Source organism: Danio aesculapii, chromosome 2, assembly GCF_903798145.1.
Source record: "Danio aesculapii chromosome 2, fDanAes4.1, whole genome shotgun sequence".
In the NCBI taxonomy this organism is placed as follows: Eukaryota; Metazoa; Chordata; class Actinopteri; order Cypriniformes; family Danionidae; genus Danio; species Danio aesculapii.
This window is the reverse complement of record NC_079436.1, coordinates 20,840,982-20,868,744: the sequence shown is the minus strand read 5'-3', so window position 1 is coordinate 20,868,744 and position 27,763 is coordinate 20,840,982. Positions and strand designations below refer to the sequence as shown.

The window sequence follows — 27,763 nt, the reverse complement described above, 5'->3', positions numbered from 1 at the left end:
TATGAATTCGTATGATCTCATTCATGCAATTTAGTACGATTTGCTCATCCCCCAATGACGGTTGGGTTTAGGTGTGGGGTTAGGTGCCACGCCTCCTTTTCAAAATCTTACAATTTCGTACGACTAAACTGAACAGAATTAGACAATAAACTGACCAAACGTAAAATACTTACGTTTTCTCGTGAGATCAGGCTGGTGTTTACACAGCACAAAAGCGCGTGCTTAAAGGCGTGTGACACTTTTCCTATTGATGTGGAGCCGATCCGCGAATCCCAGCACATTATGTTATCTGACCAATCAGAGCCTCTTGAGGGCGGACCATTCAGAGGAACTATGACATATGACAGTCGTTTTCATGTTAGCTGAGTAGCTGTATATAATCAAGTTGGGGTAAGGTATATGAACAAATAATGTGTTTTTCTATAAATGAAGCATGAGCACACATTGCTTTGCATCTTATAAACACAACCAAGCCTTAAAAGAGCACTTTGGACCACTCCTTTAAGCAATTAAGTTGACTTTACTTAAAAAGGGTGTACACCTGTTGCCTTAAAATTAGGTAAATGAACTATGTGCAAAATTATGAACATTAACTAAAAGGTTCTGAATTACAACAGGTTTAAAGTAACAAATCAATTTCTACAGTGTACTTGGTGTGATAAAGATTGATTTACATTTGTGGAGTGTCATTGAATGACATCAGGACCCACACAAAACATTTCTACGTCAATTATATTTTACGCCTAGGGCATTTTCCGTTCAGTTATTTTCAATACATCAGTTCCTGTATGACATTTTGAGTGGTAACAGAAGCCAGACAAAGCTGGTTTGATCGTGAAAACGTTTAAGACAAAGACAGCACTTTAAGCAAACCTCAGACATTCACCAAAGACACATAAGTTGACAACTGTTTTTGTTTTCTTTTGATTTGTTATGAACACATCTGTTATTAGAGATTACTAAAGGGCTACATGCCAGGTGAGAATCGCACAACAAAGAAAGCAAAAAGGAAAAAAACAAGACACGTGATTGCGTAAGTTGCACTTTAGGTATCTGGTATGTTATTAACCAAATAACACCTTGAGATATATTGGAAATGCTGTTTTTCCAACTCTGTGGCAACCATTCAAAGACACAACAATGTCCACACAACAAACCATTTTCGTTAAAAAAATGCTTTGACAGGCGACACCAGAACTGGCCTGAATATTTTAATTTCAAATCATGTCCTATAATGAAGCCATCAGTGAGGTGAGAAGGTAAATGTTATGTAATGTTAATGACTGTCAAATATTTGTACGTGTATATTTTTTACATTATTTTACTTTTTTTTTTTACTCTATTAAAGAATTATAACTGAAATGATTTTTTAAGATCACACAGTATATTTCACATACTCACTCACTTGTACACTCATGCTAACATATTTACTATTTCCATTTTCATTCACTCAGATACAGCAGAGATACGGCCATGGCGAGGAGAGCAATGGCTGCTGACACTGCAACACCTGAGAGAGACAGAGAGAGAGAGAATTTGAATTGTCAACACACCTTTATTATAATTTTTAAAGACATTATACAATCAAATCAATCTCCAAATTTTGCACACAAAAATGACTAATTACAAACTTTAAAATAACTCATTTTAAAAACATTTAAAACACCGAATTGTTTCAAAACACTTAAAATCTAGGTTTGTACTACCAAAAATCATGCAAACTCCTGGATTTCACTAAACAAAATAAATAATAATAATAATAAAAATAAAACCATTTGTAAGCAGCTACTTTTGTTAAATTTTTTACATTCCTAGTGTTGTAAACCGGCAATTTTGTTGGACTCAAAAAAGATTCAAGTTTCAGAGTATATACAGTGGGGAAAATAAGAATTGAACACATTGTGTTGTTTTTCTGAGGAAATATTTTTAAAAGAGCTGTTTGAACCAGATTTAGGTAAAAACCCAAACAATACAAACATAAAAATTAAACAAAACAATTTTTTTTTTTGAAAAATGAGTTGTGTAATATGGAATGGAATGACAAGAGGAGAAAGTACTGAACTACTGAAATGTATTTAATACTTTATATAAAAGACTTTTTTTTAGAGATGGCAGCTTAAAGACGCCTCTCATATGGAGAATGAAGTTACATGCATTGCTCAGGTGTGAGTTTTTTACAGACTTCAACAGAGTGTAAAAATCTTGATGGTTCTGTGGGTCTCGTCGATCAAATCTGATCTTTTATCTTTGTATTTTCTATTGGATTCAGATCAAGTGATTGGCTAGGCCATTCTACAGCTTGATTTTCTTCCTCTGAAAGCATTTGAGAGTTTCCTTGGTTGTGTTTTGAATTATTGTCCTTCTGAAATGTCCACTCTGGTTTCATCTTCATCATCCTGGTATGCAGATGTTGGACTGAAGCAGCTAATATTAACTTACAATCACGAAGGGTAGAGGGTTGCTGTATAACTTCTGAGAGATTTCAGCTGCTGTCTGGGCTTTCACTGTCTTTCTACACCTCCCTTTCTTCATGTGTTCAATACTTCTGCTTGTGTAATTTCATTTTATTACACAGAACTTCATTTGTAAACTAATAAGTTTTGTTTTACACATATGGATTTCTTTGGTTATTAGCAACATCTGGTAAATTTCAAGTCAACAGCACCTTTAAAAATATGTTTTCTGAGAAAAAAATAATGACGTTTTCAATACTTATTTTCCCCACCGTACAACCACAAATAAAAACTTACAAATAAAAATAATTAATAATAAAAGACATGGGGACATTTGTCAAACTAACAAAACCGGATAGACTGCCTATTACCTTCATACTGGTAATACAGAAACGAGGTTACCATTGTGTTCTGCGGGTATTAAAGCCATTTAAATGTCCCATTTAAAAAGATGCGGCTTTATATACAGCAAGATTCTTAATATTCACATCTGTGGATTGTCATGGAAACCCTGCGAGTTGTATAAACATTAGTTTCAGCATTTGGGCAGAAGAAAATGTGACATGTGGGGCGAAGAGGAGAGTGATTTATTACGGGCGGTTCTAGGATTTCATCCCCAGGGGGAAATCAGTGAGAATGTGGCAAAAGAGACTATTGTCAAAGTTTTGCCTCTTTCTAAATTGCCACCAGTGTATAATTATGTAGCAGTTACAAGTAACTTAAACAATAAAACAATTACAATTAAACAATTACCAAAGCAATACAAAAATGCATTTAATGATATAACAGTCTTTTTGGCAGTGCAATTCAAATTAGCACACTGTAAAAACTGTAAAAAAAACATTTTCAAAAAAGTGTTTTTGCAATGATGTCACAAAGAAAGATTTAATAAAAAAAATATTTAAAGAACTATTTGTGAAATGAAAAGGTTCTTTAATGGAAACACTGATGACAATAAAGAAAATGTATTTTTAAAAGTGTACATGTGCAGGTTACTTTTTGACAAACCAAAACAAATTGTCATCAAATTATAATTACTAACAAGTACAACTGCCATATACCCAGAGGTTTAGATAATGGCCTTAAAAAAGCATTCACTGACCAATACAGACCAAAAATACTGAAAAAAGCAATCACTGACCATAGATATCAATTGACAATTCTCAATTACAATTTACAAGTACAGCAAAATAATTAATATAACTAATAATCTGTTGCTAGCCTAACTAACATGAAGTTCAATTATTAAACATAAGTACACAGCCAATAATAAAATAGGTGCATTTTTTTACAAGTGACAGCAGAAAAATAAATACAGCAGATTTTGACTTTGCTTCAGTATTTTGAGGGTTGGATAGGAGCGATTAAGGATATTTGGGCATGTAATATTCTGTCAAACTGATTTCATCAGAGAAACACACTGTAAAAAAAATTTAGTTACTTTATTTATAAAAGTAGGTAAACCTGTAGTAACTTGGATTAGTTCAGTTTACTTTTTTATATAATTCTGCACACGGTTCATTTACTTAATGTTAGGACAACTGGATTACTCAAATTAAGTAAAGTCAACTAACCACCTAAAAATACAACTAAATTACTCTTTTTTTTTTAAGTAACATCAAAAATTTATTTTAAACTTTTGATGAAAGATAACAAAGACAAAAAGAAGTGGTGCTGTGAATACTGACCCCTTGCTAAATAATTACCACTCCCCTCAGATAAAAGCGGCTACTAAATTGCTAATCCTAACCCCATCCCTAATCCTAAACCTATCTACACTGTGGATTTAAGTGGGGGTAATAATCTGGCGGGGGTCAGAACAATGACTAACAATAAACCAGTGTATGGCCTGGCATTTTACATGATTGTGAGGGTAATTCAACTGCAAAACTCTTGCCTAAAAGCATAAATAAAATAAAAAAATTGTGAAAACAGTCAACTTTCTTGAGAAAGCTGCACTGGCACTATCTGAGTACATGCGTATACAGTGCATCTGGAAAATATTCATAGCGCTTCAATCCTGTCTCTGAGGTCTACAGACAATTCCATTATTTTCATGCTTGGTTTGGGTTTTGACATGCACTGTCAACCCTGGGACCTTATTTAGACAGGTGTATGCCTTTTCAAATCATGTCCAATCAACTGAATTTACCACAGGTGAACTCCAATTAAGCTGCTGAAACGTCTCAAGAATGATCAGTGGAAACAGAATGTACCTGAGCTCAATTTAAAGCTTCAAGGCAAAGGCTGTGAATACTTATGTACATCTGATTTTACAGTTTTTTTTTAATTTTTAGTAAATTTGCAACAATTTTAAGAAATCCTTTTTTCACATTGTCATTATGGGGTATTGTGTGTAGAATTTTGAAGAAATAAATTAATTTAATCCATTTTGGAATAAGGCTGTAACATAAAACAATGTGGAAAAACTGAAGCGCTATGAATACTTTCCGTATGCACTGTAGCTTTCGGGGGGCTGTGATGACAAACAGAGGGGTTGAAGCCTTGTAAAAATGATTTAGAACTGGCCCTTAGTTTAATTTGTGAATTTTTAAATTGATAGTGAATTTGATAGCAGTATTATATGAGGATGAGCAATGCTAGAGATTATCCTGAGGATGTATTGATAACAAAATTTTCACTGATAAATTATGAAGTAACTATTTTTCTCCCATTACATTTTGTCTTCCACTAGCATAAACAACTCCAAATGTATCTGCTGGGTGTTGTTACGGCATATAGAAAACACCAATAAAATTCCCCTGTTCCTGCAGCACACATTCATAAAGTTGATAAAGAGGTGAAAATAATACATCATTTATTAACTTACAAATTATGCTTATATAAGCCAATCACGATGCCATTACAAATAAGCATTTATCTGTAATGTTGATATGGTTGCCAAGATATAATGCATCACTAGTGTGTACCTGGGGCGTAAATTAACCCAGAGTTAACTAAATCAAGTGTGAAAAACCCTCTTCATCCTACACTGGTCTCAAACCAATTTGGGATTCTTTCACCTGATTAGCACTAAAAAGAAAATATTTTTGAAGAATGTAGGTATTTATACATTTTTTCTACTAGAAGTCAGTCGTTACCGCCATTCTTTAAAAATATATATATTCTGTGCATTCAACAGAAAAGAAAAACTCATAAATGTTTGGAACCACTTGAAGATGAGTAAATTGTAATTTTTGGGTGAACTATCCCTTTAATTTTATTGGTGACCAACTATTTTAACTATCATACGAGAAATATTGTTTATTTTACTTTATTACTAAAATCATTACACAATAATTAAAATAAGTGATTTAGAGGAAGTTGCAATTATCAATGATTTTAGCTTACCAGCATAGTATTGAGGGGCTTTCTGAATTTTGAGGTTTTCATTTTGGACTTCTGAGTTGATATGTTCATTGGAATCATCATTGTGGCTGTCAGTTATCACCGATCCAGTGGAAAGTACTGAAAAACATGTACAAACATGTACAAATTTAATCAATGGGCATTGTAGGCTTGTAACACTTACAAAATGAAACTAGAAGTAGCAGGTTGAGTTTTGTTGCCATAGAAATGATAATCCTAAACTCCCCAAGGCCCTATTATTATAAGGGATCTAATATTCTCCAGCCTGTGGCTAGTCACATTACAACGGTTTTCCTTTTAACCATACATGGAAAACCATTTGTGGCCTTCAACTGGTTTGAACAAGAGACGAGGTGTAGCTGGCTATTATTTTGAGAGGGAAATGAGGCAGGGTGTGTCACAGAAGGTCTGTATGTGCTCATTTTGAAAAGGTTTATCCCTTGGTATTTTTCAAATCACACACCTATACGCATTCTTGTCTGTTTAACCATAACTATTCTCTTGACTTTTTGTGTTCAGTCATCCTTGAGTCCCATTGAACACTGCAAGGACTTGCTCTACATTGCACAATACTCTTAGAGATCACACAAACAAACACAACAGTGAAATTCCACTGTTTCGCTATTCAAATAAGCTGTTATACTGTGCAACACTCAAATAAAGTGAGATAATGGTTTAATTAATCCCTTAAGTCTCATATTGAAATATAGAAAACATACACTGGTTGCTCTCCAGACTTATGTCTATGTCCTCTACTGGTGTTTCACAGTCCAGCATCTCTTTCAGACGATCTGCCACATCAGCTGTGTTTTCATCTGGGAACATGTAGTCACACACAGACAGGCTGGAAAAGGGCATTGGGGCAAACACACGGCGAGGAAGAGCTTGTTGGCCAGTGGAAAGACCTAAAAAACAATATTTGAACTCACTTATTGAAACTATGACCTTACTTCAAAGCAGTACAAAATTCCTTCACTCAATGAGGAAAGAAACGGCATCCTACCGCCATCTGGCGGCCATTTTGTAAAGATTTCTAAAATCTTTAAGCGTTTGTTTACCTAATTTTTTCAAGCCATCTTTTATTCACCCTCACATTGTTACAAATTTGAAGACTTTGCATTTTCTGTGGAAAAGCCTTGGTTCATACTTACTTCTACTGCATGATTATTAGCTTTCTTCAAATATTTTTTTGTTTATGTTTCACAGAAGAACAAGTGTCTTGATTTGGAATGACATGATGAGGATAAATAACTCTAAAAGATGGCAAATTTTATTTCTGGATGCACTGTTTTTTCAACATCATGTGTAAGGCATCATGCTCAACTGTACCTTTGTGACTCCCTTCACTCATTAAAAGATCTTCTAGAAACATCTCCACTCTGGAGGAAACTGTGTTTATGATGTCTTTTTTAATAGCCTATGAGTACAAGGGAAACAAAGTGAAATCAATTTCATAAAAACAGGAGAAAGTGTGGTCATCCGCAATGCTTCAAGTTAATTTAGACATCTTAACATTAGAATGTACAGAATGAAAATTGATATTTATTTGATATTTAGTGATATTAGTGTTTTTTTAAAGACTAATTTTAATTAAATGGCAGATGACTGCTAATGTTATTCAATGTAAAACAGGGGAAATAAGCATAAATTATTAAATACACCATGCTGCATTTATTTGACCAAAAATTTAATAAAATGTAAAGTCAATTATAATTAAAAAATATTTAGTGTCATAATGTCAATTATTCCTGTGATTCAAAAGCAGAATTTTGAGCATCATTGCTCCAGTCTTCAGTGTCACAATACTTTAGAAATCATAATTTTTTTTGTTTAATATTCCCAAGTTGGTAGGGTAAGTATCAGATCTTATAACCAATACAATACCGAAATTACACATCTCTAAGCTTAAGGTATTGATAATAGGCTTTAATGACCTGCGCTGCATGTCTGGCTTTGGGTTTGTTGTTGTTCATATAAGCCCTGCAGTGAACCACTCCTCGAACCCTCATGGAGCCACTGCACACTTGAACCACAGCACTGCACCGCTCATCCACATCTGACCTCTCCTGCGACATTAATATTCTTATAACACCACTGTCTATACACACATGTATGCCCCATTCATAAATTAATGTCAATGAGAAGATTAAGATAAGCTCACATCTGAGACAAGGATTCGCACAGGGAGTGTCTGACGATGACTTGTCTTTGGGTTCTTTTTCTGCAAGAAAAAAAGTCAATTTTCTATTAAATATGTAATTAATATGACAGAGAATGATTGAATTAGTTTTTACCTGTCCTAGGAACAGTTCAGTGTCGTCTAATGCCTGTCTGCCACTTATGAGACAGTAACCAGTCTCAATCTGTTTAGCCCACCTCATAAGACCATCCTAGATAAGAGAAGAAAAAGAAGATAAACTGCACAACCACCAGCCTATTTTTATTATATTACTGTCTTGTTTATACACTGGCCACTTTATTAAGTATTAGTATCACTTCTTGTCAACTGAAGCACCTAATCAGCCACTCACACAGCAGCAACTATATGTGGTTAAGAAAATTTGCTCAGGTTCAAACTAATTTTCAGAATGAGAAAAATGATTCAAAGGGATAGTTTACCTAAAAATGAAAAATCTGTCATTGTTTACTTTGACCCTCCACTTGTTCTAAACATAATTAAGTCTTTCTTCTGATGAACAGAAAAGATTTTTTGAAAAAGTAAACAGATGGACGTTGACTCCCATTTTATAAATTGCTACTATTTTTTTGTTTGCGTCCAATGAAAAAAAGAAGGTTGTTACCACATGAGTGTAAATGGTAATTTGTTTTTTCACTATCCCTTGAAGTGATTTTGAAGGGTTGAATCTGCTGATCTATTGGTTTTCCGGTATAACCATTTCTGGGCTTTACAGTAAATCCTCTAGAAGAAAATAAAGGTGAAAATGTCTTGTTGATGCCAGAGGTCATAGAAGACCAGACTGGTTTGAGCTGATTAAAAAAGCAAGAGTAACTCAAATAATCAACTCAAATAATGATTTTTTTGCACATTTGCATCATTTGACGCATTTTTAGAATAATTCCATTTAAAAAAACACTTCGCAAAAAACATTGTGCATTAATGAAGTGTGCTCTACACAGCTTGACAAACCACCTGTCGAAAAACACACTCTCTCTCTCTCTTTAAAAAAACTTCCACCCTCCTTACACTAAGTTATCTGAGCACAAACAGTTCCTTTGTATGATTAGCACTTCTTGTGTGTATTGCCTCTTCTTGATGAATCACTGAATTCCTCCTCAATTGTAAGTCACTTTGGACAAAAGCGTCTTCTAAATGACTAAATGTAAATGTAAATAGCCACACGTTACAGCCGAGATCTGAAGTATGGCATCTCTGAACACCCAATTTATTAAATATTGAAAAAGAAAATCTACAACAGCAAAAGAAGACATGTGTGTCGTCAGCATAGCAATGGTAAGAAAAGCCATGTTCTCAAATGATGCGACCCAGCGAAGTGGTGTAAATGAAGAAGAGAAGGGGTCCAAGAGCTGAGGAACCCAGATAAAAAAGCTGGGCCTGTACCATGAAGCTGGATTAGCTGGCAATAGTGGGCTTATCCTCTTTAGATATGCCCACCTTTAGCATTTGGAGGAACAGAAGATTCACTTCATTAATGCATAGCTGACAAATCTGCAAAAAATCTGTGATGATCCCATGTCAAAATGAGGTCCAACCCTGTGTTGGAGAGTGTATACCATGTCTTCTGTCTCACCTTCATGCACTTTTCTGTGTCATCAGAGGAAGATCCTGTCAGGGGAATCTGCAGATCCACCTCAGCAGTGCAGGTTAGCATGGGCCAGGATGAAGAGACTCCTGTCTGATACTTCCAGTCTGCTGGCTTGGCCGAACTCTAGAAATCAATGCACAAAAAAATAAATAAAGCACAGCAAAGTACAACTTGTCATACTATTTTTTAAAATGAGAAAAATTAGTTTCTAACCTTTGGATCTTTTACATCAAATGTTTTGCAAACAGCTCTGAACAGTTTAAGTCAAGGATTATGCAGTTTTGAGGTTCTTCTTAAAGTGTGATGCTTTTAGTTCATGGGAGAAATGTTATTGAAGGCCATGTGAAGGATACTTCTTCGTTTTGGAGCAGATGTGCAGGGTAACTCGCTCAGTCACGTCCTCCTCTGACAGGTCCCACAGTCTTCCCTTAGTTATGTACTTATCCATGGCAAATATAAGCTAGAAAAATAGACCAGGAAATATAAATAATGATGTTGTGGTGATTTGTAAAATGTTCTTTAATAAAGCAAAATATAAAGCTATGTAATTTAAATGATATTTTTAAAAATGAATCATACAAAAAATAAAATAACACACAAAATCATCAGGCCTAGGCGCCTGAAAAGTAGCTGAAAAAGTCCTAGATTTTGAGTGCCTGGGTCTGTTAATTTTTTGTGTATCTTTATGAATCCCTTATCCAAAGAGCACAGACACATTAATTACCCCTGAAGCACTTTTTATTTGATTTTGGATTTTATTATTTAAAAATTAGTTTATTGTACTAGACAAACAAATTAGCAAATAAACTAGGGCTGAACAATATATAGAAAGAATATTGTTAAAAGTATTATTCATATAACAGAGATAAATTGCAACATGCAATGCAATGCAAGAAATTACTTTTTTAGGGATGCACTGAAATGTAAATTCTGGGCCCAAACCAAAAACTCTGAATACACTGGGCTGGGAACAGAGACCAAAAATGCTTTGCAATGAATATTTATTATTTTATTAAACAAAATAAAAATGTTTAAGACTTGTAATGTAACTCAATAACCTAAATTATACTGCTTTCAAAGAACAACATATTTGGTTAATTGTTATTTTGCAAGAAATACTGCTATGGAATGCCCCCAACAGCAATATTGTGTATGACATATATTCCCAGTATCGTGCAGTAACCCTAAAATAAACAGACAAATACATTAATGGTTTACCCTTTTTAAAGTGTTGTTGGCATCTTTGGAGAGTTCAGGTGGAGTTACTATAAACAGGCCAAGAATACACAGACCTCCTGGCAGCATGCGGGACACCTTGAAGAGAGAAAGTTCAAACGTATTTGTATACAGACAGTCATGAAATGGCCTCCACAGGGTCCAAACCTGAATATTATAGAGATTGTATGAGATCACCTAAACAGAAAAGGAACGATATGACACTCCAAACCTACAGAAGAACTCAGGGAAGTGCTAAAAGATGCCTGATATTACACAGCACAATATTTAGGATAATTAGAACAGAACAGTTCAAGTTGTGCTTGGTGCCAAGGGAAGCCACATTAAACATAGACTTTTGCTTGTAGAGGTTTGCTTGTTGTGCTGTTGTTTTTTTTGTATATATTTGCTACATATATAATTTGCACAATTTTTTCTCTTCATTTACAAATATCCTGATATATATTGTGAATGGTTTTCTTGTGATATATTGCAGAGTTTCTGATATTGTGATATATAATTATTGGGAATAAAATATTGCAATAGTATTGTGTCGTGAGCTTACCTGTGATCACCACCCCTAATATATAGGGTGGGAATCACAGGCAAAATCATGAAACAATAGTATCACAACATTTTGTTTCTCCAATAATGATATATCATGATACAAGCACACTAAAAATTACAATTCAGATAGCTATTGTTTAAAACAAGGTTCAAAATGAGTAAAAGAATAAGGGACAATGGGGCAGGGTGGTGCTGGATATGTGCGTACCTTTGAATAAAATCATCCCTTGCTCCCTTCCTTTTTCTTCCTTTTATTATGACCATTCTTATTATCATTATTAATGTTGTAAATATTTCCAGTGTTACTAATCTTTCTTTCTTTCTTTCTTTATTTATTTGTTATTTTTTCTTCTTCCAATATCTCTCAAAATCCAATCAATCCAATCTGTTTGTTTACACATATACACCTCCATGCATTATAACCCAAACACACAGACACATACACAAACACACAAATTTTTCAGATTATGTTACATGTTTGGTTGTGTGTACAGGATTAACGCTTTATGTAAATATTGTCAAATATTTTATCAGCACGGTGTAAGAGGCTAAATTATTATATGCGTTTGTTTATATGACAAAACATGTATTTTTGACTCAAGAAGGTCCATACTGACTCCAAAGGCAGATACTGATAAGATCAGGGCCTGATATGTGGACTTTGGGGGTTTTACGATGTGGTCACATGTTGATTGGTCAGTTTGAATGTCTCAGCATTTGGGGTTTAGTCACATGGTCAAGAAAGATACAAAATAGGTGGTAAAACGCTGCTCTGTCTCTTTTCTTTTCCTGGCCTGTCTTTCCTGGTCTGCTTTCCTCCTCTGGTCCTCTCCACCTCTGAATCTTCTCTGACTCTACTGTAGTCAGGCTCACTTCTGGGCCTGCTCTCTTTGTCTCTCTCTCCCTCCCCCTGTGTCTCTCCTTCTACCTGTGGTAACTTTAGTTTTACATTTAAGCTGGGTACAATTTATATCATATGTTTTATCATTTCATATTTGATTATTTTTTACACACTTCAATTTTCTTTTCCTTCCTAAATCATGCTGAATCTTAATGAGATTGGACGCCATTATTGGCTGTGATAATATACAATATCATAATGTTCTTACGATATAAATCATATTACCTTAACATAGTATACATTTTAAAATCATTTTATTACTGGTCTCTGGAGTGGCTGTTTAGTAATTTCTCTAGGATGACTGATTATCATCTTATTGATCTTTTGGAATGTCACCTTTTGATTTGGCTCTTTGCTACGGTTGTTCTTACATGTTCACTATCAGTGCAGGATCAAGTCACACTGGAAGCCAGTCGTAAACTTTATTGCCTGGACATTTAGTGAATTGCAAGCACATCTCCAAGTCAATCATTGCTCAGTTTAAAGAATTTTGTGGGTTAGTCACAATTTTCTTATTTTGAGCTTAGTTGTTATTAGGTGAGCTTTCTTTTGTAAATCTTTCTTCATATGTGAATGTTTGAAAGTTTGGCACGTAAGGGCAAATGCAGAATACACATCTTGTAGATGTATGATCTTATCATGTCCAGTGTGGGGTGTAATTAGTTACGAAGTAAATAGTCACTGCAATTTAAAATTACCTTTTCGCAAAGAATCAAGTGAGAGATTATTTCTCATTCTTAGGTAGCTTAATTACAGTGACTTATAGTGTACTTGCCTTAAAGGCTATATAGAAATTCAATGGTTCTATATAACTCAATTCCGATAAGTAAGGTGATATCATCTCAAACAATAAAATGTGAATTTATGAAATATAGTGTCATTTATTTGAAACATATTGTCTTTTTCTCAAAACAATACAAAAAATTCCTGATTGCTTATTTTCTATTGCCCATGCAATTTATGTGGAATTTTAGTCTTTAGTCAAGTAATCAAATTACTTATCAAGTAACCGAGTTACTTTTCAGGCAAAGCCATTGGAAACATAAATTAACTACAACTTTAGTGATGTAATTAATAATTTGTTTCTTCTGTCTTTAAAGTAACACTCCCAACACTGACCATGTCCTTATCTGCCTTACAGCTTTGAACCTCATAATAGTGTAATAATTTAACTATTTAGACAGAGTCTTAAACAGCATTTAAAAAACTATTTTCAGTGTTTTTATATATCTCTTGGAAGACTTTCATTACATTTAATACAAAGATTACAATAAGAATTTCCAATTAATCTAATTACAAATTTCAAAATTCTTAAAATATAAATGCTGCTTGTTTGCAGTGTTGCAAAGTTATTGTAACATGCGCAATAAGCAACCCTTAGTGGAAACAGTTATATTCAGAATTTAGATTTTCATTTGCCGCTCTCTGTTAAGTACCAAAATAAAATTTGGATGATGTTATTCCATCTTAAAATTTAATCTCTTGAAGAGATTTTGAGAATTTTGGGTTTAGAGCTTTCATTCTTCTCCCACTCTGCTGCTATTATGTCCCTGACGAACAATGTGGTTTTGTCTAATTCTTAAGCCCAACCAGATTTTTACGGTCTCTGGTCTATCCTTTTTGAGTATTCCGACTCATTCTACAAAATGTGTCTATATAAGATGCATTTATCTTTCCCTCAACACTTTAAAAAGCAAAATAATTGACTTACCTCAACAGTTGGAAGAAGAAGAAGAGAAACTCGAACCTCTTTTTTCGGAGCATTTCTTTTGAATCTTGCGCTGAAAGACATCACTCGCCTGAAACTTTATGGGAGATCACTAGGGTCTGTCACCAATTGTAAAGGCCCATCTATTTTTCCTATGACGGAACTAACAGCATGGGTGAAGGTTAAATGCATGTAAGCCTTTTAGCACATGTGAAAAGAAATATTTTTATTCATTAAGATTTATTTTAATTTGTTTCCAACTCCGAATTTTAATCTGACTCCAATTTATAATAATTTTAGATTTATCTAATTCAAGCTGATTACCTTATAGGTTGTGATTCGGTCTAATTTAGATTGATTAACCTAATAAATCCTTATTCTCAAGTAATGGTTCATCATTTACCCGAAGTCGCTTAGAGTCAGTATGCTGGCCAGTTACATCTGCTCACGGACACAACCTCGCCAGTTCCGATTCTTAGCCGATAAGCTAATTTCCTTTAAATAATAATAGGCCGCCCCATGCTTGCACATATTTAAAGAAAAGTTTAATTTAGCTTAGTCAAAGAATATAACTGAAAGCTACTTCCTTTAAGCAATAATTGGCCGCCCCATGCTTGCTCATATTTAAAGGAAGTTGTATTTAGCCCCCTAATTTATATTATACTAAGTCAGTGATTGTCAGAAATCATCAGGTCTCTAATGCTGTGCCCATGCTCCATCCATTGATCCTGAATGTATGACAAATCCTGGTCGTAAGCTGCGGAAACATCAGCCTAAACAATCTACTAGATTTAAATGATTTCAGGAGATATTAGAGTTAAACAAGAATTTTACATTTATTTGTCAGGCAAAGATTTTCTATTCCAATTCACATAATTAAACAAAATAAGCCAATCAAGATTGTACAACATCAATTATTCGAAGATACATTTAAGTTAGAGATTAATACCTGACCGTGTAGAAATACATTGCAGCATATAAGTCCTGATGCAGAGCTCAGAGACTCACAAACTGCAATGGGGTATCCTGCCTACAGAATCCCACAGACACTTCTGCACCCTTTGCCTAAATACTCAAATCGTCATAAATTCAAGACAATAAAAGCGTCACCAAGCCTCTTGCCTGGTCATGAGTTGATACAAAGACCATTTTCCCTGGAGTGGAGCATCTGGCAAAGATCTTATCAAAGAAATTAAGACCACTTTACCAATCACACAGAGACATTTAAAATGACACTAAGCATGACAAGTTAAAATTCACAAATACTGCAAATATACATCTTATATCATTTCACCATAGAAGCTTGAAATCTGGTCATTCCTGAGTAACCTTTTTAATGACCCAGGCCGTATAACTGGGGAGGGTAAGAGGGCCTGAGGATAGGTGATGGGTCAACTGTCCAGATGGCTTTCTCGAGATCCTCTCTGAAGATTATAAAGTTTATTGTTTTACAGCATGTTAGTTCTCGTGGTCTGATCTTTAGAGAATTTCACAGCAGTTTTTAGACAGTAAACTCCAGGACAAAGAGGGGGGGCTCAGGATGCATGATCGAGACAACCCGAACAACTGGTTTCCTAGCTGATCTTCTTCTCAGATTAGAAAGTTTATTGTTTTAGTGCTTGACCATTCTCGTGGTCTTGTCTCGTGTGGAGCTCCATAACCGTTTTCAGGGTTTAATATTATAGAGAGATATAGCCATCCTTACAACGGTAAAAATAAAATAAAATAAAATACTGCCCACCTGCTTGGCATGTTCTGTCAGCCACGCCACATCAATGTCATCGAGTGCGCTCCCTCTAGCCGTAGCTTTCGTCTGCCCCTCGCTCTCCCTGTGAGGAGTTTGCACTGCTAACACCACAAAATCCCTCTGAGGAGATGACTGTGAAAGGAAACAGTCAGGAAAGGAAGTTCTGTGATGCGATTTGTTTAATTACAGGTTAGTCTCGCTTCCTTACATGACCAGCCAGGAGTCCTGTGACACATGATCCGGGAGCTGCCTGAAGACCACTAAGATATTCCTCCACAGCTTCATCTACAAAGTAACTCCTTCCCATTCTGCCTGTTAAAAAAATCAATAGAGTAAATATTAATATTATATCAACCAGCTTGTAAAATAACTAACTACCAAAAAATATATTCTGTAATGTGCTTTGAGGCAGATGTACCCTAACAGTTAGGAAGCTGGACTTGTAATCTGAATGCATAGTTTACAATACCCACTTCACATAACTGCAGTTCTAAACTTCATGCTAAATAAAATAAATGTTTAGAGTAATCTTTTTCATAATGTTTTTTCAGTTAGGAACTACAGTTATTAAGGAAAATGTTATTAGCATTATGGTCACACTTTATTTTGATGGTCTGTTGAATTTAAGTTACTTTACCTACATGTCAAGTAATTCTCATTAGATTATAAGTAGACTGCTGGTTAGGGTAAGTGCAAGTTGACATGTACTTGCAAAGTTTTTAAAGTCAGTTAAATGTCTGTTTAGACAGATATTAAGCAGACAGTACTAATACTCAAATGGACCATCAAAATAAAGTGTTAGCAGCATTATTACTATTAATAACATAATTACTACCCACACCAGTACAAATGAGAAATTGAATTAGGGTACATTTTCTCACTTAATCGACTTTATGTCATGACAAATCTTCTGTGAAATCATGTTCATGTCGTGGCTAATTATCGGTGAAGGGCCAGTATTAAAATCTCAGATTGTTTTGTCCAAATCAGGTGTTTTCCAGCAAGTATCTGAACGCCAAAATGTGATCATACTCTTGCAAGGGACACCCAACCTGAAATGTAAAAGGCATCTGAATAGTTTTTTGTATATAAAAAAAACATTTTACACTGTGAAAATACACATTATAAACATGTTTAAGGTTTAAAGTTTAGTTTTTGGTGAGTTACTTGTCATTATTTCTTATTACTCATTCTATTGATTCTTTAATTCACAGTTATCTACTTATTTTGATACACTTTTAATGATTCACTGTTTGTTTAAGATGATTTGGATTTACCTATTATATTTTACAATTTTTTTGTTATTATAATTATTATAACATCTTTGATTTAATTTAGTTATTTCTATTTTAATGTTAAAACTAAAATGAATCCTTCTGAATTGTATTATTGGCTCCAAACATTACAAACGCACAGTAGGAAAAATAAATAATATATTCATATCTCTACAGCCTAGTTCCATACTTCACATACACAAAACAGTTTTAACGTCTAACTATAAATCTCTAAGTCATACATATAAAACATATTTAAACATATTGAGAACCACGATATCTTAGCAAACACAACATAAACGACACTGTTTCAGAAATATATAGCAAATAAAAACCTTTAGATCATGCACACTTCTCCAAACAGCTGATGACTTCTCATAGCAGTAAATGGACTCTATACGTGTGACACGTCGTCGCTTCAAAGAGACGCACATCGATTCAAGAGACCGGATTGGACGACACGCTTGCAGGTCCGTGCTGCTTTGCGGCTTGAGTTTACTTCGCTCAAATATGACGTAAAGACTGTTAGCTGGCTGCTAATGCTAGCTGTTGCAGTGAACCGGAGAGATGGCGGCACTACTTCAGCAAACGCTGGAGAGAACCGAGATCAACAAACTGCCGAAAGCCATTCAGAACAAGCTCGAGAAGGTCCTGGCCGAGCAGCAGACCGAAATCGACTCGCTGAAATCACAGCAGGAGCGGTATAAAGCAGACTGCGGTGAGTAACGGCAGCAGGCGGGACAGAGAGTCATTCAACTGCAGCTTGGAAAGTAGAAACGTTATCTACCCTCATTAGACAGCATGCTTAGCCTTCATACACACGTTTATACTGGTCCAGCATTATGAAGAGCAAGGTGTATGATCATGTACTCCCATAAGGCACTAAATGTCTCTACTACTACTTCTTGGTTTAAGTTAAGTTAACTAAGGTAGTAACGACTGTAGTTGACTACAGATATTGCTAATAGACGAGAGTATTATCTTTCTTGTTAACCTGTTAGGTAAAAGAATCAACTTTTAATTGTGGTTATCTATTTTGTGTGACTTAAAGGAATGACTCCAAGTAGTTATAAAGCTTTAAGGTTTCGTTCGTCTGTTGAACACAAAAGAAGATATTTTGAAGAAAGCTGAAAACCTGTAACCTAAGACTTTTATAGTAGGAAAACAAACACTCAAGTCAATGGTTACATGTTTTATGCTTTCTTCTAATGTTGTCTTTTTTGTTAAGCAGAAGAAAGAAACTCAAACAAGTGTTTGACAAGTGAAGGGAGAGTAAATTAGGACAATTTTATTTTTTAGGTTGAACTATCTCCAAGTATTTAATTTAGGTGAATAAACTGATCCTTGCAATCCATTTTTAACTCGTTACATTTTACTGACTTAAAACAGCTATTATGAGTTTATAAGGTTAAACACTAACTTATTGTAATAATGCGTTACTGTAAAGAAACGTATGTTGTCATGACTTATTAACCCTTTAACTACCCCACCAAGAAAAAAAAATGTTTGAATTGCATTTCTTAACTAAACTAATGTCGCTAGTTAACACACTCAATGCACTTTTCTTTTTCAACACAGCCCATAATTTCTAAAATATCAGCCTCTACCAAATGGTTGATATGTCGGTTTATGGTAAAAGTACCAGGCTTAATACATATACTATGAAAGTTTTGAAAATATGAAGTGTAAGAACAATTTATTTTAAAGCATATTTATAAAGTATTTATAAGTATGGCTTAAAATATTTCAGATTTTCATTTAACATGCTTTCTTGTTTTTATTTTTTTACAATAAAAACAAAATTAAGTGTAGTAGTGCAACAGGATTTTTTTTTTGTAAGCCAACAGTGCTGTGTGTAAACCATTATTTAACACAGTCATTCTTTAAATGACTTAAACAGTCATTATTTAGAACTGTAAAAGCATAGTCATCCGTTTGGTAGAGGGGCAGTCAAAGGGTTAATAGTGTCATTTTTAACAGCACTTTGATTCATCAATGCTTTCTCATGAAGTGTCAAAGGAACTGTTGTTAAAGCATCATATTACATGTATTTGTATCTATAGAGCAACAGTACTTCAATCTTGAGAAGAAGCTTGCTGAGAGTCAGGAGCAGTTTTTGTCCCAAAGTAAGGACTATCACAGTATTAAGGAGGAAAACAACCGTCTTGGTAAGTTATGTCTTATTTTATTATTATCCCCTCCCCCTCCCCCCATTGTTTTGGATTGTATTGACAGAGATAAAACACATGTATAACATGATTGCATGTGTTTTGATTTAAGTGGAAGAGCTTAAGAAGTTAAAAGAGATAGAAGAAGTGCAGGGGACAACGCAAGAGGTAACTATTTGAGTTTCTTAACTCATATTCATGTGTATATTTTTATTTGAGTTGTTAAAGAGGACAAAGATAGCCAAATGTTTATGTATTTCAGAGTAAGCCTCCTAGAGCCAAATATGAAATTGAGGCAGAAAACCGAGAGCTGTCACGATTGCTTGAGAAGAGATCTCAAGAAGTGGAAAACCTCAGTGGTAGGAGTTCTGTATTATGTACTGTAATATGCATTAGTGATCAAAGTTGTCATTACTTGATCAATTTGACTGTTTAGTTGCTAATATTGTGGTTGCTATATAAAGTATCAGTACAACTAAACTAAAGGTGAGATTTTGACTTTAAATGAAATAAAAAATGCTTATATAAATGTATTTTCACAGTCTTTGAAAAAAAAAATCTTGGTCAAGTTGGTTTGTTTGTTAGTATTTTTTTCTGACTAAAGCACTAGTACTTTTGACATCTGTAATTGCTAACATATCCCTTTTGTCTGATGATGGCAATTCATTCCATATTTTCATTTCTCTATACATTACCACTATGCAGAGGATCTCAAACGTCTCAATGACAAACTTGTGGAGACCAACACAATCAAGATGGAGCTCCAGCTTAAACTAGATGAACTTCAGTCTTCTGAGGTTTCCATTCAGGTAAGCAGAGACTCTCATTCAGCTCTGTCTACAAGAAATTAAAGGCATCATATGCTTTTTACACTTTCACTTTCGCTTTTTTTGCACAATTTCTTTCAGTTCTTAAAGGGATAGTTTACCCACTTATGAAAATATACTCACCATTTACTCAACCTCAAGTGTTTTCAAAACCGTTTCAGTTACTTCTGTTAAACACAAAAGAAGATATTTTGAAGAATGCGAGTAGCCAGTAACCATTGACCTTCTTAGTAGGAAAAATTACTATGGAGGTCAATGGCTAACATTCTTCCAAATATCTTCTTTTGTTTAACAGAACAAAGTGTAGGGTGAGTTAATTGTGACATGATTTTTTTTTTCAGTTTTTTTTTTTTGTTTGAACATAAAAAGTGACCAATTCCTCTCCAAAGGAACTATTCTCTATGTCAATTAGCATTGTTTCTGAACATAAATGCACTGCATTTACCCATTCACAGATATAATATTTCGTCTAGCTTTGAGACTTTGTTTGGTAATACCAGAGCATTTAAGGTGCGTGTTGAGGAGCTTTAAATTAGCATTTCATGAGAAATGAAAAATATATTTGATAGTAATATTTAAATATCACTGGATTTTTTTTGCATATTAAAATCGCACATAAAAATTTTTTGCCTTCACTTTAAAAGAGGAAGAAGATTTACAAAATATATATATATATATATATATATATATATATATATATATATATATATATATATATATATATATATATATATATATATATAAAATTAACAGTATTAACGACTCGTAAGGTATTTTGAGCTGACACATTCTGGGGACACATGAGACTTATACAATTTCCAAAAAAGCATAATATGACCCCTGTGGTACATTTGAACATTGAGTCCATAGTTTAATTTAAATAGCTTAATTTTGTTTCAGTATCGTGAGAAGCGGATGGAACAAGAAAAAGAGCTTCTCCAGAACCAGAACACTTGGCTGAACACAGAGCTGAAGAGTAAGACGGATGAGCTGTACACTGTATCCAGAGACAAGGGCAAAGAGAATCTGGAGCTCAGGTGTTCTTTAGAGAGCAAGAAGGAAGAGGTGCAAGGAATTTTTGAGAGACTCTTATGTTGCACTGTATTCTTAGTAGATCTGCTATCAGTAACAATCATGTATATGCTGTTATCAGGTGACCAGACTTCAGGATCAAGTAAACGCACTCAAGAAAGCAAATGACAGCATGCAGAAGAGTACAGAGGATCTGATGAAGAAGCTCAAAGAGGTTTCTTATCAGTTTATTCTTATTTGGGTTATCACTTTGCATAAAATAGAAACAAATTGATTTTTTTGTTCTATTTTTAGGCTAAAGAACAACGGGCCTCCATGGAAGAGAAGTACCGCAATGAGCTGAATGCTAACCTCAAACTATGTAATTTGTACAAGGTCAGTAAATCATATTTATTTTTTATTGATTTGCTGATTTATTTTAATGCCAAGTGCCTGTCATTGTTAATGTGTAATACAATAGCAATATTTTTGTTGACAGGGTGCAGCAGCAGACTCTGAAGCCAAGAACACTGAACTGAACAGAGCCGTGGAAGAGCTTAATAAACTGCTGAAGGATGCAATGGAAGGTTTGAGCAAACCCTTGATCTTTGTTTCGAATAAATGGCTTCAGCTGAAAAAATACTTTTCAAGCTGATTTTTAAATGCTTTAGTTAAAAATAATTGATAATAAAGTAGAAACTATTATTATTATTATTACTATTATTATTATTATTTAAAACACTACTATTGGTATGCCTATTTTCTATATTTTTGTAGTTACTTTAAACAAAAATAACCCATTTTATGACATTTTTGAAGTAAGATCTATTTTGTTGTCAGAAAATAGTTAAAGTTAAAAATTGTAGCAGGTATTATTTCTTGTTCAGTAGTCAAAACCAAGAAAGAAGGTTGAACACACTACATTGTTTTGAAATGTTAAAAGACATAAAATTAATACAAGCATGAAATCTGTGCATGCATGCATATTCTATACTGCAAATATAATAGTAATAATAATACAATTGAATTCTAAAATATCTATTGTCTTGTTTTTGATGTACAGAATGCACACATTTTCTCTCATTGCCTCATTTAATGTGGTTTCGAGTTACATCTTGAATCATGTTGAACTAAAATTCTGCCTTCTTAATTAACAGCCAATAAAGGAACTGAGAAGAAACTATCAGAGCTGCAGAGTGTAAGGGAGAAAGCAGAGTCTGATCTACGCGAGAAGGTCAAGCATCTGGAGAAGGAGCTGGAGAACTCCAACACAAGGCTCGCAGACTTTAAGAGGAGAGGTAATGCACACACAAGCACGGTGTCAGTTGTTCTTTTAGGCCAAGTTAATGCTTTTGTGTACTTCAGGTACATTTTGTTATGAGTTTATAGAACAGATATATAGGTTAAATCATGTGAAGATTTCATGACTTTATTTGTGTACTTATTCAGGTGTTCCAGCTCTCACAGAAGAGGAGCTGACAAACCTGTCTCCAACTGCAGCGGCTGTGGCCAAGATTGTGAAGCCGGGCATGAAACTAATGGAGGTAAAAAAGATGTTGATCACAGACTAAGGCTGCATTTTAGCCCAATTTATTTTATGTTGTTCTTACATTGCAAAATTTCCTGTCGTTCTCTTTTGCCAAACATCCTCATTTTGACATCAGACATTCAGCCCAAATGCTCCGGAGAGACCTAAAGCATATACATTTTTCCTTAGGCTATATGACACTTAATAGGTAATTCCCCTTTATTTAAGAGAATAAATAAAGGATGTTGCATATTATACTGTTATCTTGAGTAAAGGAAACCGTTAAAAGGTTTCAGGACATTAGAGCAAGTAACTATAGCCTATATTTTGTTGAACTCAGCAGCTATCCACTAATAGAGCACTACATTTAAAATCTCATTTTTACATTTTACCACGTCATATAAAAACATAATTTAATTTATTTGTAATGTGTTTATACCTAAATTGTTCTATTTTTTTTGTTTGTTTTGTATTGGTTTGTTTAATATGTTTTTATTATATCCGGTATTTGTAATTGTTTAATTGATGTCAATATAGCTTAGGCTATTTTATCTAGATATGACACTATTGTGTTGATCCTACAATAGTGAACACGTAACTTGTAAAGTTTAAGGTCTTTCTGTTGTATTCATATTTTGTATTCTCTCCAAAATAAAGTAAGAAACCCAGCTGCCCGCATCATCAACAAAGCTGTGTAAGCACTCTTTCAGCTGGTCTCTCACACACATGCATCTAAACGTGCATGTTTCATGCACAAAAACACCATTTAAACTTGACAACAACTCTCGACAACTTAAAGTTACTGGCTGCTGTGTCTTTAATATGGTGTAAAGATTATTATGCGTTATTGAAACATCAAGAAGGACGCAGCAAAGAAATAATACTTATTAATTAAAACTACTTCATTATTTTATGCAACACCCTTACATTTAAAAGGGAAACATAAGGGCGATCATAAGCAAAAAGACACCCAGCCTATAAGGTGTTTTATGGAATAGCCTATTTTAAGCTTACCAGCTATATGTTTTTCTTTTCCTTATTTATTTATTTTTGGCACATGTACTCGTGCGATCTGAAAGCTAGTGTAATGGCGACACGCCATCTTTTCCAGACTCGAGCAAACTTCGCCTCTCCTTTTACTCCGCCCCGAAGCCTCAGCTGGCTTTCTTTGGCCCAAGGTATTCAGCGGGCTGAAAAAGGCAGGCCCCAGAAGTGACAGTGCAAACGCAACTGGCCCTGGCACGCTCGCTTAATGCGCGATAGTGGAAATGTCCAATACTAGCGGAAAATCTGAATGGATTTAAATTAAATATTTTAAACTAGCGGTGCTCAATCCTTTTTTTATGAAGCGCCAAAAACCAAACTTGACTGAGGCTAGTGGGCCGAAGGTAAATATAGCTGCAACAGGTAATTCATTTAATAATTATTTAAAAATAACTAGAAAACTTTGCTTTATATTAGCTAATACAGCATTTTTTTTACATTTTGTTACAAACTTATTACAGTAAAAACAGAAACAATATCTTTTAGAGTTGCATGAGTTTTTGCCTTGATTTGCTCACCAATGTCTTCTGCATTATTTACATATTTTAAAAATCAGATTCATTCACAACATTTAATTGAAACATTCTTTTTTTGTAGCTTAGCAATAAAAAAAAAAAAAGGTTATGTCAAATTAGAAATGACGATCTCCTTTTAAAGGCATTCATCTCTCCATCATTCTCACTTTCTTCTCAGATGGGACAGTGGGCCAAATCAAACATTACAATGAGCCAACTTTGACCCGTGGGCCCTATTCTAGGCATTAAACCTGTTTACTTAAGACTGTTTTAAACCTTTGAGCACTTAGGAACTATGCTGTTGTGATGTCACAATTGCATTGCATTCTGGAACCTAAAGGTGCTTCATAGGTACAGTGCAATGCAGCATCAATTTATGTTTATTTATATAGTGCTTTTTACAATATAGGATGTGTCAAAGCAGCTTAACATAGTTCTAGTAAAGTCCAGATTTCAGAGTTTAGTTCAGTTTAGTTCAGTTCAGTGTGATTTAAATTTCACTACTGAAAGTTTAAAGACTGAAGAGCAAATCCACCAAATCGCAGCTCACAATCCGAGCAAGCCATCATTCTTAAACTTATGGTATTTTGCTTGTAATAAACATAATTGGTTTTCAGACAGAATCTTCATAATTTAACATAACAGGCTTGAATTTTAGTAATGTTTTTAAGGTTTGAAAAGTGCTTACATTTTATTTGATTAAATTGCTTCAATTTAATTGCTTTCATAATTTGTCTTTCTAAATGACTTCCTATTTAAATACAATACAGATTGTATGTAATGTATACACAGTTTAAACTATTCTTATCTGGAGAGACTTTAAATGAACTATTTTTAAATGTGAATCCTTCTAAAGTTGTACAGTTTTTATCAAAAGTAAACCTTTAACTGTTAGATTTTTATCTACTATATTATCTGTGCTGTTTTTGTTCTCAGCTGTACAACGCCTTTGTGGAAGCACAAGACCAGCTGCACCTTGAGAAGTTGGAAAACAAGCGTGTGAACAAGGTCCTAGATGAGATCGTGGTGGAGGTGGAAACCAAAGCTCCAATCCTGAAACGCCAGAGAGAGGAATATGAGAACATGCAGAAGTCTATGACCAGCCTCTGTTATAAACTAGAGCAAGCTATGAAGGTTTGCACACATTTGAGAGCTAATGCAAAAAGAAGGAACAGGATAATGATGATTTTTAGTAGATGCTAATCCCTTTTTATTTTCTCTTGTAGGAGGTCCATCGGCTGCAGAAAGAAACAGATGAAGCCAATAAGAGAGCTTTAGTGCTAGAAAGAGATAATCAGAAATCAGAGAGACAGCTAGCCGACATGTCTGAGCAGGTAATGTTACAGTCAACGCTGAGATAAAGCTCATTCTTTATGATCCTGAAATCTGATACGTGTATCCACAATTTTGATTGTTGATGATTCAGGTGCGTGTGCTTCTGGTGGAGGTGGAGGAGGCACGTGGTAATCAGGTGGTGCGTGAGGATGTGAGTTCTGCTGTGAGCAGCAGCTCTGAGGTCCAGGGCTCACGACAGGTGGCATTCCGCAGCGTCCAAGAGCTTCAGCAGCAGAACCAGAACTTACTGGTCAAGATCAGAGACCTGGAGGAGCAGAGAGAAAAAGACCAGAACCAGGCCAAGAGTGCCAAGTACTCATCAATATTTTGTATTTTAAAAGTATTGATTGCTATCAGTAGGCCATGTCCCAAAAAGTTTAAATGAGTCTTTCAGCAACAGTTATATATTAAAAAGATGTAGAGTAGATTTATAGAGAAAGCTCACCCAAATATTCCTCATAATTTACTAGGCCTGTCACAATAATCAATATATTGACTTATCACACAACACATGGACATGACCTCCATCAATTTTGGTGATGCGATATATATATCGCCCATACATACAGTGTCAGTATAGTATTTATTATAAATTACTTTAGTATTTTCTGAAACCAGATCTGGTAACAGATATCGCAGCCTCTGTTACTTTTTTACCTTGCACTTTTTTATTAACATTTATTATTTATTTAGGAAATGCATTACACATTGTAATACCAATGCCTAATTCTTAAATTGTTAAATTTACTTAAAATATTATTGAGAATAAAATGTGTTTTTCGAAGAGTGCACTTGCATTGTGATGTTATAAATAGTCTTTCTGGCATTATATAATGAGTGGCATTAAATGACGTTAAAATGACAATATTATCGTTTATCATAATATATTTTGGTGCAATATATCGTACAACAAAAAATGGATATCGTGACAGGTCTATCATTTACTTGTGCTCAAGTGGTTCAAAACTTTTATGAGCTTCTTTTTTTTTTTTTTCAACTCAAAACATGAAATTCATTAACATCCGAAGTAGAAATAATAATAATACAAAAAATACGATAACACTTTATAATAACTACACACTGAATAATTTATTAAGCATTAGCAAATAGTGAATTCATTATCTGTTAAGCATTAACTCTACATTAATAAACGTTAGTAAGCAGTTTATAAAAACAGCTACAAATGCTGCATTCACTTCACTTATAAGCACATGTATAATGTGCTTAATAATTGTACTTTTATACTTTAATGATTTATTTTTCATTACTAAATTAAGTATTGCATTATTTACAAACCAGTTATTTAAGCATAGTTGGTGTTTTTTTTAAAGTAATTCAGAATGAGTTAGTAAATGATTAATAAACTATTGAAATTAACATTTTATAATTCTTATTATTTAGGCATATATTAATAGTTAATTTGTTTGTTAATAAATGCTTTAACTCAACTTCATCCAGTTTTGTGACCTAATCTTAAGTGAGGACTATTTATGCTTTATAAATCCCTTATAAATGACAATAAAAGGCTCAGTTAAATTCTCAACAGGAAAAAAAACATTAAAGACTTTATTGATTTCTGTTCATTTGAAGATCCACAAATGAAACTGTATCACATAAAAATAAATCTTTGCAACCTTATCTAAAATAAAATTACTGTACAGTTTAAACACTGCATCCTATTATTTTGTTAAATTAGTGTGTTGTTTTTGTTTTATCCAATTGTATGCCATATTTTGACACTCCTGTTATTCAGCAATGTTTAAACTTTACAGTAATTTTACTTTTTAGATAAGATTGCAAATATTATTTTTCATTTGAAAAATTTTCAAGCCTTTAATTGTCATTTATAAGGGATTTATAAAGCATAAATAGTCCTCACTTTAGATTAGGTCACAAAACTGCATGAAGTTGAGTTAATAAAGCATGTATTAACATACATAGTAACCATTACTATATGCCTGATTAATAAGATATATAAACGTTGATTTCAATACTTTATTAATTATTTACGAACTCATTCTGAATGATCTTAAAAACCTCCGACTACTCTTAAATACAAATGGTTTGTAAATAATGCAATACCTAATTTAGTATTGAAAAATCAACCAGTCACAAATTATCAAAGTACAATTATCAAGCACATTATAAATGTGGTTATAAGACAAGAATACAGCATTTGCAGTTATAAACTTCTTACTAACGTTTAGTAATGTAGAGTTGATGCTTAACAAAAAAATGGAATCACTAGATGCTAATGCTTAATAAACGATTCGCAGTGTGTAGTTATTATAAAGTGTTACATACAACACTATATAC

At 33.9% G+C, this 27,763-nt stretch overlaps 2 protein-coding genes across 3 annotated transcripts in view; one reads left to right on the top strand and one right to left on the bottom strand.

Annotated features, from left to right (window-relative positions):
• Positions 1–500: 500 nt before the first annotated feature.
• On the bottom strand, positions 501–17,437 carry odr4 (odr-4 GPCR localization factor homolog). 2 transcript variants are annotated; one of them, XM_056474566.1, is made up of 15 exons: positions 17,355–17,388; positions 16,627–16,797; positions 15,954–16,057; positions 15,740–15,877; positions 10,826–10,921; positions 9,961–10,067; positions 9,821–9,857; positions 9,593–9,730; positions 8,117–8,212; positions 7,984–8,043; positions 7,757–7,888; positions 7,152–7,239; positions 6,542–6,727; positions 5,805–5,921; positions 501–1,510 (listed from the first exon to the last, which is right to left on the bottom strand). In XM_056474566.1, the coding sequence occupies exons 3-15, from the start codon at positions 16,050–16,052 to the stop codon at positions 1,443–1,445; spliced, it is 1,362 nt and encodes a 453-aa protein (XP_056330541.1). In that variant the 5' UTR covers positions 16,053–16,057; positions 16,627–16,797; positions 17,355–17,388; the 3' UTR covers positions 501–1,442. The 2 variants fall into 2 exon arrangements, with proteins under 2 accessions (XP_056330541.1, XP_056330549.1); XM_056474574.1 differs by lacking the exon at positions 16,627–16,797 and having other exon boundaries at positions 17,355–17,437.
• Positions 17,438–17,539: 102 nt separating this feature from the next.
• Positions 17,540–27,763, top strand: part of tpra (translocated promoter region a, nuclear basket protein) — a 55,772-nt gene continuing 45,548 nt past the window's right edge. Inside the window, exons 1-14 of the mRNA XM_056474583.1 lie at positions 17,540–17,737; positions 19,083–19,187; positions 19,300–19,355; positions 19,450–19,546; positions 19,893–19,996; positions 20,915–21,079; positions 21,168–21,260; positions 21,341–21,421; positions 21,525–21,612; positions 22,183–22,323; positions 22,475–22,569; positions 25,049–25,246; positions 25,339–25,446; positions 25,539–25,759. Of these exons, the coding sequence (XP_056330558.1) occupies positions 17,587–17,737; positions 19,083–19,187; positions 19,300–19,355; positions 19,450–19,546; positions 19,893–19,996; positions 20,915–21,079; positions 21,168–21,260; positions 21,341–21,421; positions 21,525–21,612; positions 22,183–22,323; positions 22,475–22,569; positions 25,049–25,246; positions 25,339–25,446; positions 25,539–25,759 (1,703 nt within the window). The 5' untranslated portion in view covers positions 17,540–17,586. The remainder of the gene's footprint in view (positions 17,738–19,082; positions 19,188–19,299; positions 19,356–19,449; positions 19,547–19,892; positions 19,997–20,914; positions 21,080–21,167; positions 21,261–21,340; positions 21,422–21,524; positions 21,613–22,182; positions 22,324–22,474; positions 22,570–25,048; positions 25,247–25,338; positions 25,447–25,538; positions 25,760–27,763) is intronic.